General features: G+C 42.4%; 3 protein-coding genes across 11 annotated transcripts; 1 reads left to right on the plus strand and 2 right to left on the minus strand.

Moving 5' to 3' along the window:
• Positions 1–2,612: 2,612 nt before the first annotated feature.
• On the minus strand, positions 2,613–4,769 carry LOC105687329. Its single transcript, XM_012402893.3, has 2 exons — positions 3,671–4,769; positions 2,613–3,589 (listed from the first exon to the last, which is right to left on the minus strand). Exons 1-2 carry the CDS (start codon positions 4,767–4,769, stop codon positions 2,805–2,807), a joined length of 1,884 nt encoding a protein of 627 aa, XP_012258316.2. The 3' UTR covers positions 2,613–2,804.
• Positions 4,770–5,135: 366 nt separating this feature from the next.
• On the minus strand, positions 5,136–11,175 carry LOC105687144 (1-phosphatidylinositol 4,5-bisphosphate phosphodiesterase gamma-1-like). Of its 3 annotated transcripts, none has more exons than XM_048651951.1 (18): positions 10,843–11,175; positions 10,605–10,754; positions 10,190–10,328; positions 9,684–9,846; positions 9,299–9,612; positions 8,989–9,195; positions 8,492–8,912; positions 8,105–8,416; positions 7,819–8,000; positions 7,569–7,734; positions 7,354–7,491; positions 7,057–7,245; positions 6,760–6,966; positions 6,273–6,657; positions 6,026–6,165; positions 5,666–5,773; positions 5,431–5,590; positions 5,136–5,278 (listed from the first exon to the last, which is right to left on the minus strand). In XM_048651951.1, the coding sequence occupies exons 1-18, from the start codon at positions 10,997–10,999 to the stop codon at positions 5,268–5,270; spliced, it is 3,549 nt and encodes a 1,182-aa protein (XP_048507908.1). In that variant the 5' UTR covers positions 11,000–11,175; the 3' UTR covers positions 5,136–5,267. The 3 variants fall into 3 exon arrangements, with proteins under 3 accessions (XP_048507908.1, XP_048507907.1, XP_012257969.2); XM_048651950.1 differs by having other exon boundaries at positions 7,057–7,260; positions 10,843–11,174; XM_012402546.3 differs by having other exon boundaries at positions 5,476–5,590; positions 7,057–7,260; positions 10,843–11,173.
• A 1,188-nt stretch (positions 11,176–12,363) lies between these two features.
• Positions 12,364–14,364, plus strand: LOC105687152 (protein spaetzle-like). Of its 7 annotated transcripts, none has more exons than XR_007277773.1 (8): positions 12,364–12,551; positions 12,697–12,835; positions 12,920–13,140; positions 13,240–13,299; positions 13,400–13,503; positions 13,584–13,695; positions 13,770–13,928; positions 14,015–14,364. XR_007277773.1 is itself a non-coding variant. In XM_048653310.1 (7 exons), the coding sequence occupies exons 1-7, from the start codon at positions 12,504–12,506 to the stop codon at positions 13,809–13,811; spliced, it is 726 nt and encodes a 241-aa protein (XP_048509267.1). In that variant the 5' UTR covers positions 12,364–12,503; the 3' UTR covers positions 13,812–14,364. The 7 variants fall into 7 exon arrangements, 4 of the variants coding, with proteins under 4 accessions (XP_048509267.1, XP_048509266.1, XP_048509265.1 ...); XR_007277772.1 differs by having other exon boundaries at positions 13,775–13,928; XR_007277771.1 differs by having other exon boundaries at positions 13,584–13,928.
• Positions 14,365–14,879: the final 515 nt, after the last annotated feature.

A 14,879-nucleotide genomic window follows, 5' to 3' on the forward strand; every position in this document is an offset into this window, starting at 1 on the left:
GAATTTACTCGAATAAGATATTAAAGTAAGCTTTGGCGGGTTCGCGGTCTCTCAAACGGCTCGGAAGGGTTTCTAATCTTATACTTACCCAACACTTTTGAACGTGCATACTTCGGTGAGCGAGGGATAGCGGAAGTGCGCCGAAAAGCATTTAGGGGGATGGGGGGGAGGGTACCTCAAAGTCCTGATCACCGCGGGCGCAATTAGGCAAAATTCACGCCTCGATCCGAGTTTCATCTCTCTTCTTGTTGTTAGTCCCAACAGTCGTGCGGTGAGACCCCGTTTTGCCGCCACAGCCGACGAGATTCAGGAGGTGCGAGATCGTCTGTTTAACATAAATAAGTTGGAAAAAAGAAAAACGTTCGCGGCTGAAGATGGGGGAAGAAAAAAATTAAAAAGAAAAGAAAAAAAAGAAAAAAGGAACGAACGAATGAAATGAAATCGTAAATTTCATTAACGCGAAATGGCGCGCACAAGCGGTGAAATCAGTCGCGTTCGCTCTTGGTTACCCGCGAATATATATTCGCGGTTAATTTTTGACATTTTCGAATACGGCGAGCACCGGTTATCATTGAAACAACCGAAACGTCATTCATTTCACCGCGAACAAATAGGATAATCGTAGAATCGTACAACGTGGCGTGTGAAATTTGGAATGAAATTTTCATTATTTTTATATATTTAGTCGAGTTACAGCTCTTTCGGTCGTCGGATTCATTTATTACACGATCCCGTTGTAATATTTAAACTATCGGCGCGAGCCTTGTTTGCCGCACTTGTATAATTTGCTTGCATAGTTCAATTACTCTTATGTACCACGCCGTGATTTTCTGCGATGTTAAATTTCGCTGCGCGATAATACGTGCGGCACAATCAGAACCGTTTATTTTATCAATTGAAACGCTGTTCAAATTGTTGATTCGAAGTGGGTCCGCTTTACCGATATTATTTTTGATCCAAGCGCGGAAATTTGTCACGGTGAAACAAAAGCTATTGAATATAAATGTTTGCACACTAATTGCGCACGTTTTCGAAACACCCCCCCCCCCCCCCCCCTCCGCCGTTATCGCGTTACATGTAAATCAGAAAATGATCGGATTATCGTTTAACCGAATCAGATCAAGCTCCTTCTTTTTTTTTTCCATTGTTCAAACTCCTCGTAGTCTCGATAACTCCGAGTCGGATAGACGGTAATTTCTCGCTGCTCGTGTTCTCACGTAGTAGGGAACAAACGTTGATCATGGTAACGTCGTGAGATAGAAAAAAAAGAAGAAAATTTAAAAAATCACACCAACAAAATTCATTCAACAGCCCGACGTTTACTCGAATTTTGAAGAGGCCGTATCCTTGAACTTACTTTCGGTAAACGAGTCTGGGGGACGTGCAAGACGACCTTTTTTTTTTTTTACCACCCTCGACGTGTCGCCGGCCCCCATAATTTTTTTCCTCCATTTTCTTTTTCAACGTTGGAAAACTATTTTTACCAAATACACAAAAATCGCTGGTTTCGAACGAAATTCATTCGCTTCGACTTCGTTGTGTTGTAATTTTAAATTCCGTAGGTTAAGCTGGCGATGCAATTATTTTGAATATTATAGAGAAACCATTCGAATAGCCGTTGCATCTGCTCTATTTCGACTCGATATAGATGACCACATCGGATCGCGGTTGCAATCAGGGATTTCTGTATGTATGCGGTGGAAATATTTTAGCAATTGACAAACGTGGGTGACTGTCTGGTAGTCGGTACGCGTGGCGGGACGGGTAAGTATTTGTGGATCATGCGGTGTGTACATTCCAGCACGTATCATAAAGACAGGTAATTTCCCCATGGAACAAAACAAATCATCGACACACCGTGACCATATCTTATACCAGTATTCGTACTCGGAGGATGAGGATGAGGATGAGGATGAGGAGGAGGAGGAGGAGGAGGATGCAATATGTAAATGAGAAAGCGTCAATTCCGTCTAGACACGCCGACTGAAATCGTATTCGATGGTTTATAGGTATACGAGGCCACGTATACTCGATCATTTCCACGTCGAACTCCACTGATTTTCCAAGTTTTCAATTCACCCCGAGTACGTAGAATCAGCGGGCATGTAATTATCGAGTACGGTGTAACGGAGGAGAACGGAGTACCAAAACTCGATCAAATTACGCGACGATAAAGAAGGCTTGTTTTCACTACCGCCGATCGATCGTCCGATTAACTGTAATTGACAATCGAATCGCACCGAATTTTGATACGACCAACGGTCACTCGCGTCGCACGATTATTTACCGGATGCGGAACATCCCTCTCAAGATTATTGCCAGTCGTCGTGTTTCCCTACGCGAATTACTTACCGACGTTCACGTCCAACCGGGCGCAGGGTGAATTTAACGACGGCTGGCGGAATCCGACGCCTATTCGAAAAAGATGAGAGCTTTTTTTTTCTAACACCGAACATCGAAGTGGGTATTATTATCAAAATTTATAGCAGCAACAGCTCGAGGATCAAAAGCCGAATCAATCAATCAATGGAAGACACGTTAAGAGTGAATTGTTTTTTATTTCAATTCAAAGAGTGGAGAAAAAAAGGAACTGTTAGAAAATCAAAAAGTAGCTCTCAATTGACATTTATTTATTATCGTTCACAGAAAAGCTCTTGTTCGAAAAACAGCCTACCCGTAATATTCGAAAAGGGATAACAATCAGATAAGCAACGGCAGAAAAATGGAGCAAAGGTCACGCGCAGGTGCTGTCCAATCACGAAACACACTAAAAACTACCACCAAACGTGCGACAAAATTTTCAGTTATTTAGTCAAACTTTTGACCGATTTCCCCCGCATCTGAAATTTGTGATAAATAAGTTCACCGAAGAACACCAAAATAGAAGCGCTCAGAGGTAGGGCGCAGACTACGAAAGTTTGGTAGTAATAATCACGTCCCTTCTGCGTGGTCCTCGGATTGCTTCCTGGCTTGAAATCATGCCTGACGTACGGTTCATTCCACCAATAATCCAAAAGCCCGGATCGTGCGAAATAGCTTATAGATTTACTGAACGCCGCAGTCGATCCAGATCCCTTCGGCAGGGCAATAGCGGTATTGAAGGACAGTACGCAGCCTCTGATCACGTCGAATGTCAAAGGGGCGTTATAAATTTCGATAAACCTAACGGCGTAATAGCTCAGATCACGATTCATGATGAGCAAGGCGAAGTCCTTGTCAAAGATTACTCTCCTGAGGGCGGCCAGAGTGTCGTTGTAGACGACGTATCTCTTTATCAATTCCCGTATAGTAGCGTCGTCCTCGGCTTGTTCGCGGAGTAGGTGAAGTCCCGCGAAATCGCCACCCACGGATAAATTCGCCTTCAAAATTTCCTCCGCGTCTATGATCGTCGACCTCTCGATGTCCGAGAACAATATCGAAGCCAACGAACTCTTGTACGCCGTGTTCATTATCAACGAGTAGAGAAGGCACATTAATAAAAATTTCTTGAAATCAACGGATATCGATTGACGGGGCAAAGAATTACCGAGACTCAGGGAATAGATGTAAAAAAACGCCGAGCAAAAGTGGGCCGTATTGCCGATCGCACCTGAAAATTAGAGAAAAATTATCGGAGTTCGATGGGAAAAATTATCATCACCCTTTGACGACTCGGAGCGAACGAATTTACCTCTTTCGGTGGAATTTTTGATTCTGATGACGCCGAAAACTGCGGTGAGGAGTACGAAGATTATCGCGTTCAAGGCCCAAGTGCCATTCGAAAATTCATCAACGACGATGGCGTACCTCGACTTCCTGATTCTTGGAACGCACCAAATGGCGCACTGTCGACCGTACGGAACGGAGAACTCGTAATTTTCGTTCATACTTAGAGAAGTTCGGATACCGTTAACGATTATTACGATTGACGACGACGATCTACGCTTCCCCAAATGCGTTCCATTGGTTTTCTCTTCTTCGTTGTAGACGTCGACTAGCTCGATTTCGGGCGAAAAGTTCAACACCGCGGCTAATTCCATCACCATATTTCCTTCGTAACCGCCGATAATTTTCAATTCACCGTTCGGCTGCTTGTCCAGTATCATTCTTGGAGGAATATGACGAGTGACTACCGTACCGGGACAGCCCTTGTTGTCCGAAAAATTAATATAGAACTTTTTCAGCGTTCTGATGCTGCGTTTTTTTGAATAATTCAGGATCATTACGGGTTCCATCGAACAGTTGACCGTGAATTCTCTTTTGTAAAATTTCACCGTTTCCCCGTCGTGATGTACGAAGAAGCGGTAGCTCGCTCTCGGAATATGTTCACCGAATCCGGCTGGAATGCTGAGAATCGCGTTGATTTCTTTCATCGTGGCCTCTCCTTCGTATATGAAATAACAGTTGAGTGACGTAGAGTTCCAAATATCCTCACCCAGACTCTTCACGTGCTTCTCGTCCACGCTTTTCGGAAAAACTAATATAAGAGCGTTCGGAGTGAACTGAAACTTCGTGGCCATGATACTTTGCAAATTTGTACCGACAAAGAAAGAATTCCCCATCATCAACGGTTTCGCCATGATCAGTTGGTCGCTCGAACCTCCCACGATAACAGCTTGATTAACGTAATTGAACATCGTTCGTTTGAATTCGGTATACAGAATTTCCATTATGTTCTCATTTTTAGGAACAACTTTTCTCATCAGAGCCGAAGCGTCGGAGATCGCCGCACACTTGTGCCGAATAAGCATCGCCGATGATAGAATCGCGATGGGAATCAAAACGCGCATAGCTAACAAGTTTACTTAATCACTTTATTTTATCAGAGCTTCGTACGCCGGTTACACTTCACTACGACTATAAGTTCTCACCCTTCGAACTTCCTCGTCCCTTCGGTTACCCGTCTAACGTCACCGGGAACAATATCCCGTTTGCTTTTTTACATCAATTTTTTTTACGGCCTCAGTTTACGATCCAATTTTCTAGTAGTTAGCTATCCGGTATACTGCTCGATAATTTACCCAGTCGGAGTAATTTTGCGCAAATTGCGGCTTTGTCGCGGCTGCAACGAACGTGTGCACTTGTAGCGGGAGGAAACATTTGTGCAAAGTATCGCCCCGGTATCATAGGTTTTCTAACGAGAGAGAAATGTGTTTATTTAATTCTTTTTCACCCTTTTTGCAGTAGCAGGTATCGGAATATTATCGAGGGTGAAATGACGGCGATGAATGATCGTTTTCTGACCGTCACTACGCTTCGTAAGTTGATTCGGGCGGTCGTCTGGCCAGTTACCAAAGTCCTGTGCAAATAAAATTATGGATACGTTAGAATTCTGGGGAAAGTCGATGAGAAATAAAAAATTATTTTCCGTGTCATGGTCACTGTTATCGTGCGGATTACACGCGAATGAAAATTATTTTATCGGGTTCAGACAAAATGGCCGCCCAGTACCTTTGCCTTTTCCCTTTTCTTTGATGAAAAATATTTTTGGCTCACCCAAAAAATTGAAGCTTTTTGGCCGCGCCGCTTGTTTCTCTTTGTCGTTATCCATATTCATGCTACTTTGGGACACGAGATTCGTGAAAGAGGCTGTTCTCAGATGCATGATTTTCTATCGTCATTAATTGATGGTAATTATTATTATCGTGTCGCGTTTGTGTATAATTTTCTTTTACTGCAGTCTTACCGGTGAATATTTTATCTTCACGTGAACTAACAGGGAGGCGAGATGTATATCTTCGCTGAAATTATTCTGTAAAGGCACGCTTCTGTAGCCTGTCCTTATGGTTCGGATCTGAAAAATGGAAGAAGAAAGAAAAAAAAAAAAAAAACAGGTTTAAATACAAAATTACTCTAATATATGGTCTGAAATTTCGAACGACGTTCGTGTTCGATTCTCGGCAAGAAAAGTTGTATCGATTTATTAAATTAGGTTCAAAGAAAAAAACAAAATAAAAAAGATTGACTCCCGAGCGAGCTCAAGCTTCGCGATCAATTGAAAGATTATTTCTCGTCCGTTTTTCGAATTGTGAGGTAATTTATTTACCGGGAATGTGGCTTGGCCAATAAAATTCTTATCGCCAAATGCATCTTCGTCTTGTACCAGAAATCGCAACATAGCGAAATGTGGATTGAGTATTTGAAATTTGCAACTCTCGTTCCACACCGGATTCAATCCATTGTCTCCTATAGAACAGAAGCGATCGAGTTAATAATTTCGTTGTCGAAATGAATAAAAAAAAAAAAAAAAAGGTTTTCATCACCCCGAGGAAAAAATTATTCACGCTACTCACTGATTGTTTTGGTGGTTAACTTTATTCCGGAATCAAAGTCTGCGCCAATTATTTCAACATCGACCGAAGGACTGGCGATGCTTTTGCCCAACTTGACGAGGTGCCTGGCGCTGATGATCTTCAAATCGACGTACATCATATCCATTTTCCACAGGGCACTTCTGTCGTGTGGATTGAAATCTTCGGCGAACATGAATTCCGGTTTCAGCACGTACCCGCAGCCGCCGTTTTCTCTGAACTTCGCCCGGTTCAGCTGCATCGGTTTGTCACCGGTCTGATAATTCAAGGCTATCATTTGACTGCCGGAATTCCACAATGGCACGGGATTAAAATTTGACGAATCCATGTGGAGTATCGGCGATGGATATACTCGACTGAACTGGAACTGGTACGATGAGAAATTGAAAATTGAATTTTGGCGGCATTGAAAAAACCGCACAGATTTGTCATGTATTTTTCGCAATGCCGACAGGGACAAAATATTCACCTGATGATACTCTAGAAAGAATTTAGTCTCTTGATGGGACATGAGCTTCTTGGCTCTGGTGTCGTCGAAACTGCTCATCTCGCGAAAGTCGAAACCTCTTTTTCGAATTCTGTCAATATCGAAGTTAACCGTACGACAGTATACTATAAAATCGGATAATTCCTTCGCTATTCGCCACGTTGCTTCCATTTTTTTTTTCCGCCTTTGCTGTTGTACGTAAGTTACGATCAATCAATAACGCGTATTATAAAGACGCGGTAGAAATGTAAACTCTTGTTTTTTCAAAACCCGTCGTACCTCCGTGCTGATATTTCGCGCAACTTTCGATATACTTTTCTCCCATTCCGCGGCACATTCCATCGAAGGTGCGGATATTTGGAGACACTCAGATTGCACATTCGGATTTCGTACCGTCAATACGAATTGTATTCCGGGTCGCGAGCTTATGATTAGGTTTACCTCAGCCCCTCGTATCTCAAACGACTTCTGCAAATCATCAGTCTGCAATGCAATAAAATTAAAATTTGCGATACAAGAATGTTCGTATCGAAATTCGATTATCCTCATCGTCGGTGAGCGTATAGCTAGTTATACTTCGCTGTCATCCTTTTTTGAGTCAGTTGCTCCGACAACTTCATTCTGACTTTTCTCCATATAATCTCCCTGCCATGATCTCGTTTTTTCTTTTCTGAGATTCACATTTCTATTCGATTCGTCTTCCGGCTCCACGATCTAAAATCAAATCATTTGATGATTCTTTTTGCAATTTTTTCGAAACTCTTCAAGTCCACGAAAACCCGCGGACTTACCTCGTATTGATTACATATGACGGGATGAGTCAGCCTCACTTTTTTGTAGAGGGGATTACGTTCGAAGTAACTGATAAGGTCGACCAAATTTTCAAACCGATATGATCCAACCGTACAAAGTCGACCCTCCAACGTTATCCTACAATGCTTAATTTCGCCATCTGCCCTGTGTAATCGAACAAAAAATATTGCGGACGTTCATTAAAAAGAGTGACGATGATTTTCCGGGAAACGATTGACAAATATTTACTTCAATGAAATTGCGTACGCTCCAATTTCCATCTCACTAGGCCTCACCAAAAAAGCACCGTTAGGATGAGTTCTGCTCAGCAACTTTTCGGCTTTTCTACGGTTACAGTTCGCGTGCCACCAATTTTTTCCCACGTGCGTGCTCGGCTGAGGAACCGGATCTTGTAATGTGATGGTGAATGCCTACCCCCCCCCCCACCAAAGAAAAAAAAAAAACCGTACTTACAATTGATGAAATTAATCTCGGAGAAATATATTTGAATTCAGCCGAAGGAGGAAAAAAGTACCTGAGTTTTGATCGGATGGCTACGATAAAATATAATCAAATCGTATATACTATCGAAAATGTGTAATTCGTGAAGAAAAAACTTTGTTCTACCATCTTCTGTTTTCGATTGAATGTGGCAGTGATACGGTTTTCCGTTGCACCATAACGAGAGCCCGAAATCACCGGGGTGGCTCCGACTTTGTCTGACTAAAAATGTGCCGTTTCCGAGATGCGAGTAACGTTGAAGGAGTTCAGCTGCTTCTTTTCTTTCATTTTCGAGTGTACCGTGAAACCATTTTTCCTCGTAGTGCAACTCCTCCTGCGGCATATTCTAGTTAACGGGAAAAACTTGATTGTAATTCACGAGCAGTTCCGAAGGAATTTTTCCGACGGAAACGTTACTCACTTCCGGTACATCGTCGAACGTGGACTCTTCTTCTTTATCCTGGTTTATCGCCATCGTATGCAAGTACATGTCGGTGTAGTAGAGCTTTTTATCCGTCAAATTGAAGAAGTGAGGTTTCCAAACTTTCGAAACAGGATCCTCGAGGTGTAGGAGTCCGTTTTTTATCACCCTTCTGCAATCCATTTCTTCGTTACGTTCGTCGTTTTGCGGGGGCGAAATAACTCCGTCGGAATTTTCCGGGAGCTTGGCGTGTTTCAGTAGAATTTTACGGCGCAATGCCTCGGGAGATGGTAGAGATGTTTCATTTTCGTCAACGCACTTGGTCAGAAGGCTGTCGCCGAAAACGTCCTTCATAATCGTGGCCATGACGCGTTGCTGAGCCACCGTGCAGTGATCCTCTATCGAAAGAATTAGCGGGTAACTGTAAAGCAAGGGGACATTGTGACCTGGAGTAGAAAAAAATCAACTTCGTCAATCCGTCGAATTGTCACACTCACTCGGTAGTCACGAATGCGTATTCTTTGATAGTTTTTATCACGTCCGAGAATTCGACTTTTTTCGTGATCGAATTCCCGTGATAAATGATCGGCTTGTGATCCGGTCCATCCCAACAGTCCAGTTCGATACACCTGCAGCCAGATTTTAATACTCTGGCGTACGCCCGGCAACTGCTTTGCCCGTACCACTGATGACCGTTGAGGTAGCTGTAGGCAAAATTGGAGAACGCGTAGCCTTATCAGTCTTGCGAGATGAATGGTATTTCGCGTGAAAAGTTTTTAAAAAATATCAGGATATATATTGATTTACGTATTATGAGATGACGCGATCCAATAATGGGACAAGGGTTTCGTCATGTCTTGCGTGACCTGGTCGTTGCTGCGGTCCCAAATTTCGTTGTGTTTCGAATGTAGGTAACTGATGAACTCCGACAAAGTGAAGTAAGGGTAGGACAATTCCCTTTGCGAATCTTGCAAGTAGTTTCTCATGTATTGAGACACCTCTCCGACGTCGGAATTCAAAAACTCTTCCTGTTCCGAAACTAGAAAATTCTGGAACTCTTGCCGGGTGATTATCCGGCCGTCGTTCGAATATCTGAGTAGGTGTTTCCAGGGTGTGATGTCCTTGAGAGTTTTGAGAGGTTTCATTTTTTTAAGTTTTTACATCGATTTATCGAAAACTGAACGCTACTCACTTTTCCATCGAACATCACGTTCTCGTACAGATTTACAAATCTACGGAAGGTTAACTCATGCTTTTTTTTAACGTCAAAAAAATTGAAAACCATCGACAGTTTGTCGGTTGGGATCTTGTAATTTGTTTTCGACAGAAAATCCTTCACAGTTTTCGAAGTTACCCTGTCAAACGGGAAACGAAACTATATAGGCAATAAGCTTTGGAAGAAATGAAACGATGGACGTTTCAATTTATTATATTTTTATTCATTGTTTCCGTCTCAGCTGGAGTCCAATCAGTTCTTTAGGTTTTCGATTACCGGCTCAAGGAACGCACCGCCTAATTGATTTTTGGACGTGTCGAGGCAAACAAATACATGAAAAAATCTATCAGAAAACGACGAGGTCCTTCAATTCTTTCCTCAAAGTTTTTTTTTCTGGTTAATCTAACAATTTCGTCCAGTGGCGTGACTGGGAAAATAACGTACCGACGGTGATGTATGCTGTTTATTTTTTTTTTACTCACATCCCTTGCGCATCCGACGTCGAATAAAAGTGTTTTTTCAGCCAACTTTTGACTTGGACGGGATACGGTGCGTTGACGGCGTCTTGGACCAAATAATTTAAACCTTCTACCCAGCGTTCACAATCCCTTTCGGTTGACGCTAAATCCACACAATTTGAATTAAGCTTCGATTGTCGGCCGATTTGATCTCTACATTTTTTTTTTTTCATGAGTCGAATACGGTTTGTTTTATTTTCAATATTCCAGAAATGCGGGGAAATACAGAATCCGACAATATTCTGTACAACTATAATCATCACGCGAGAGAGTCGATGTTTTTTTTATAGTTCATCGTCGTTGAAAAAAAACCGCTTCCCAAAACAGAAACTGGATGAAAAAAGACGAAGAGTAACGAATGATTGCCAATGATACTTACCGAACAGAATTACAGTTTTCAAGCAAAATTCGGCACCATAATAGATGACAAAGCACCTGTTCGCCTTCAACTTTTTTTTAGTCTTCGGCAATCGTTCCAAATCCTTCGGATCTATGCCGATCCTAATTTCTTTAATATCACATAGGTCAACTGAAGTAGGAACATTATGAAGAAATTAATTTCATCTAATTATAAACTAGATCCTAAGATGTATAGGTATGTCAAGAACGATTCTCACTAGCGCTTTCATAGCGACAAATGGAAGGAGAAGATTTCAACCAGATGATTTGCTTTGTGTCTCTGGAAACGATTAGCTTTGTTTCCTCAGCGTTTTTTTTCAAATCAAACTTATGGATGTGTATTCCTTCTTCCAAGTCACTGATAATTCGTTCCATCTTTACTACGAGATGGATCCACCTTTATTATTGATTACGCGTTGCACTCCCTCTTCATTGACTACGATAATTTAATACAACGAACACTTCATTCCTGACGGTACACTTGGTGTTTCACTCCATCGTCACGATTCGCCTGCTTTAAACTCGTTGGTATCAGAAGGCTACTCTTTCGCACGAACGTTGTGCATCTCGCGGAAGCATGCCATCGGTTTACGCCTTAACGCGGCTTCCTCTTTTGGTCAGTAGATATCACGAGCGCTTGTGGTAATTCATCAGTATCATGTATTACAATCTCTCATAGCAAAATTTTCTTTCGAAGGCTATCCGAAACTCGCCACGTATTTCGAGCCAGCAAAATCAGATGTGACGATACAAATTCTGTGAAAAATACGCATGAAATTTATGAAATCTTGAACATTGAATCGGTAAATCGAAATCAAAAGCTATGGAAAACTTTCAATAATAAACTTTGGGCTTTTTTGAATTATTATCCCCATTAGATCTATATCTATTTTTGTAGAGTCCTTGGCGAAGGCGGGTGGCGAACACCTTCCCGGAAATCTCGGCAGGTACATTTTTTTTTTTTTTTTCGCCAGACGATCGATAAAATTCTTTGAAAGAGGGTGTCCTGCTAGCACCTGGCATTGGCAGTGTCTCCGACGGATTAACCGGAGACATAATTGGTTAATCCTCTGCTTCGTGAGGGAAGAACCGACCCCGATACGCACAGTTATTAAGTTTCTAACACCGTGCGAAAGACGCGATGTTCGACATAATGGTAATTCACTGAAGAAATTCTTTACCTCCCAAGGAATTCCTCGAGTTTATTTTCGCTCTTCTTTATCAGGGAGGTTCTTTGAAATATATCTTGATTTTCAGCCGGCAACTTTTGACTTTGTATTATTTGAATTCGAGTAGGAAAAAATTCGTGCAATTTGAGCGACATGCGAAACGATTCGGTTATAAACATTGACTCGTTGGTGCACGAATCGTGTTCAAGGTACGAAGTAACGAGGACCCGGTCGTTGCAGAGTCCGCGAATATTTCAACGGTGAGAAAGTGTCGCGCTTTCTTTGACCCTGGCGTCGTACGTGCGGGGTGAGCTCTGGGGGCCATCTGATGCCAGTTTTGCTCCAGCCCCAACGACCTGACCCCTTACCCCTTCCAAATTACAATGGCGAGTAACAGGGTCTCACATAAATAAGACGAAAAAGGGTCAGTGCAGGTCAATCAGGTGCAACCTGCTAAACGAACGACATCAGCTGCCGGTCATCGCTGAGCGTCCTTCTTCGGGAAATCATCATTAGTTGATTATAAAAATTGTTTTTTCCTATCGGTATTCCGAGGTGATCGGGCCTCGGTAATGAAGTGCGATTATCGTTCGCGAACGATATGACGTGATTGCCAACTGTTGCCCAATTATTCATCTATTCGAATTATTTATCGTCGGTTCCTGGTGCGCGTGAAAAGTGAATTGTTCAGTGACACATCGTCCGGTATCATGACGCTCAAGAACTTCTTCGTCATTGGATTATTTTTCACCGTAATGGTGAGTCGATTAATTTCATTTCATCCGGTTTCTGCTTCGATAGATTTTCAGTGTCCATTCGCTCGTCCCGAAGCTCGTTTGCGGTTGCAATTTCTAAGTGACGTGGATAAAATCGAGAGACGCTTGACGATCTTGAAAATTTCAGATAGCTCGGGAGACCGATTCAATGCCCTCAAGACTCGGGAGAAGATCCGTTGCGAAGGGGGATGATTTCCTGTTTTCCGGGTACAAAAATCCTTGGAGGATCGCTAAGAGTGACGAAAAAACTTTGGATCACGAATCCGGTGAGCGACGAACTCAAATTTATTCACTTCTCTAATCTAAGGCTTGGAAGTAAAGAAAAGTAGAGGACACTAAGTTCGGTAAAGGTAATTCGCAATCTCTAGGAAAGGATGCGGATTCAACGGGTGACATCGTCTTCCCAAACGACGAAGGGGATCTTCAGATTCCGAAATTTTTCACTCCAGGGCCAGCCCCGGAATGCCGGACAAAAACCTACTGCGAAAAAGTTGCTTTTTATCCCGAAAACTACGTGAGCACCGTGATAAAACAGCACGACGATCTCAAAATGCTCGCCGTCATCGACGCGGTAAGGATCGCCTCGTCGAGCTTAATTGGACTTATTTTTTTTTTTTTTCTTTTTCGTGCAAAGAATTCCTTTCATTCGTTGCACATTTTTTGTTCGCAGGTCGACGACATTGCCCAAAGAATCGACGCAGACGACAGCACGCCCCTCTGTACGGCGGAAGTGAGTATTTTCACTTATGAGTAGAGTAAAAAAGTGCGGAGAAACCGAGAGGGAAAAACTGTTTCATCGATTTTTGATCGTTCGCCGTTTGATTTTTCAGGAGCAGCTCGTGTATCCGACGGCTGCTCAAAACAGAGCCAATAAATGGTTGTTCGTTGTGAACCAGGAAGGATTCAGGCAAGGTGTTCGAGTGGAAACTTGCCAGTGAGTACGGAGGAAGAGTAGATAATCGTTTTTCTGGTTATCGGCGTCACATTGGTCATGATTCTTTTCACAAATTTCAGATCGAACGAGGGAGAATGCGCGATGATAAGCGAGTGGGCTTTCGGGTACAAATCTAAGTGCAAACAGAAATATATCCTCCGACAGCTGACCGCGATCAGTCCGAATGGAACGGTAATTCGCGATATGTTTAGATTGCCTTCCAGTTGCTGTTGTCACGTGAGACTGGAATCTGGTTACAATTCCAGAATAGGCGTTGGACGGCCCTTCAAAACTCAAACCACCCCTAGTCCCAAACGAGCGAAACGAAGCAAGAGAAATTTGGTAGTGAAATGATTGTTATTGGAGTGCCTGCAAAAATGGAGGCAAGAGAAAAAGAAAATAGGAGAGAGCTAGGAGACCATTGAGTGAGAATATGATTCGCTACAATGATATGTGATCGTTATAATTGGGTTTTGGTCGTACTAAATCGTTTGAAAATTCCTGAAAACAGGGGAAAAAGAATGCCAAAGAACTTTGATCGTATTATTTATTCTACATCATTTTCTCGACTGCGCAAAAAAGAAATTAAATAAAAGAAAAAAGTCGGTCCTCACGTGACGACATGCACAACGGAAAAAAGCCACAAAGAAAGGAGCTCAACTTTCGACTAAATTTATCTCGACGATATTGAATTAGAAGATTATGTTTTTTTGTATAAAATAATTTATAGATTGGCTGGTCCGACCGTGGAGTAAAATTGATTTTGTTTTGTAAACTCTGTAGAACCATAGATATATCGAACGTTCAACGATTAAATAAAGCTCAAACTTAGATTTGTGAATGTCGCGTAATCTACGCAGTGGTGAGAGTTAATTATTTTTTAATCTTCGAGTTTGTGCATTCGCTACATCTGTTCCCGATTAACTAGTACATTGTATTTATTGTCCCGCTACGACCGTACCGACCATTTTTCTAATCCCTCGTAATACTGCAGGTAGATAATTCGAACGGAGTCGTATCCGCTAATAATCCAGACACAAAATCTCCGGGATTACGCGTACCTGCTCCCGTTCTTCGTCGAGGCTCGTCGCTTTCTGGGAAGAGAAAAATTTATCCTCGCTACACGTGCGACGCTGATCGCGACGTGCGATCGTCGGGATCGGACATTCCTAGCAATTTTCTTTCATCTTTTCGTCAAACCAATCCGCGGAAAACTGAAAAGCGATCGCGTGATATTATTTCAACACCGATGAAAAAAAAATCAATGAAAAACATTCATACCACTCGAAGTTTCGGGCTGATTTACCGTGTAACGATTTGAGACATGGCCCAGCTCCCCACATCACTTTACACTCCGCAGGGAAAATTTTCATTCC

Source organism: Athalia rosae, chromosome 3, assembly GCF_917208135.1.
Source record: "Athalia rosae chromosome 3, iyAthRosa1.1, whole genome shotgun sequence".
NCBI lineage: Eukaryota > Metazoa > Arthropoda > Insecta > Hymenoptera > Athaliidae > Athalia > Athalia rosae.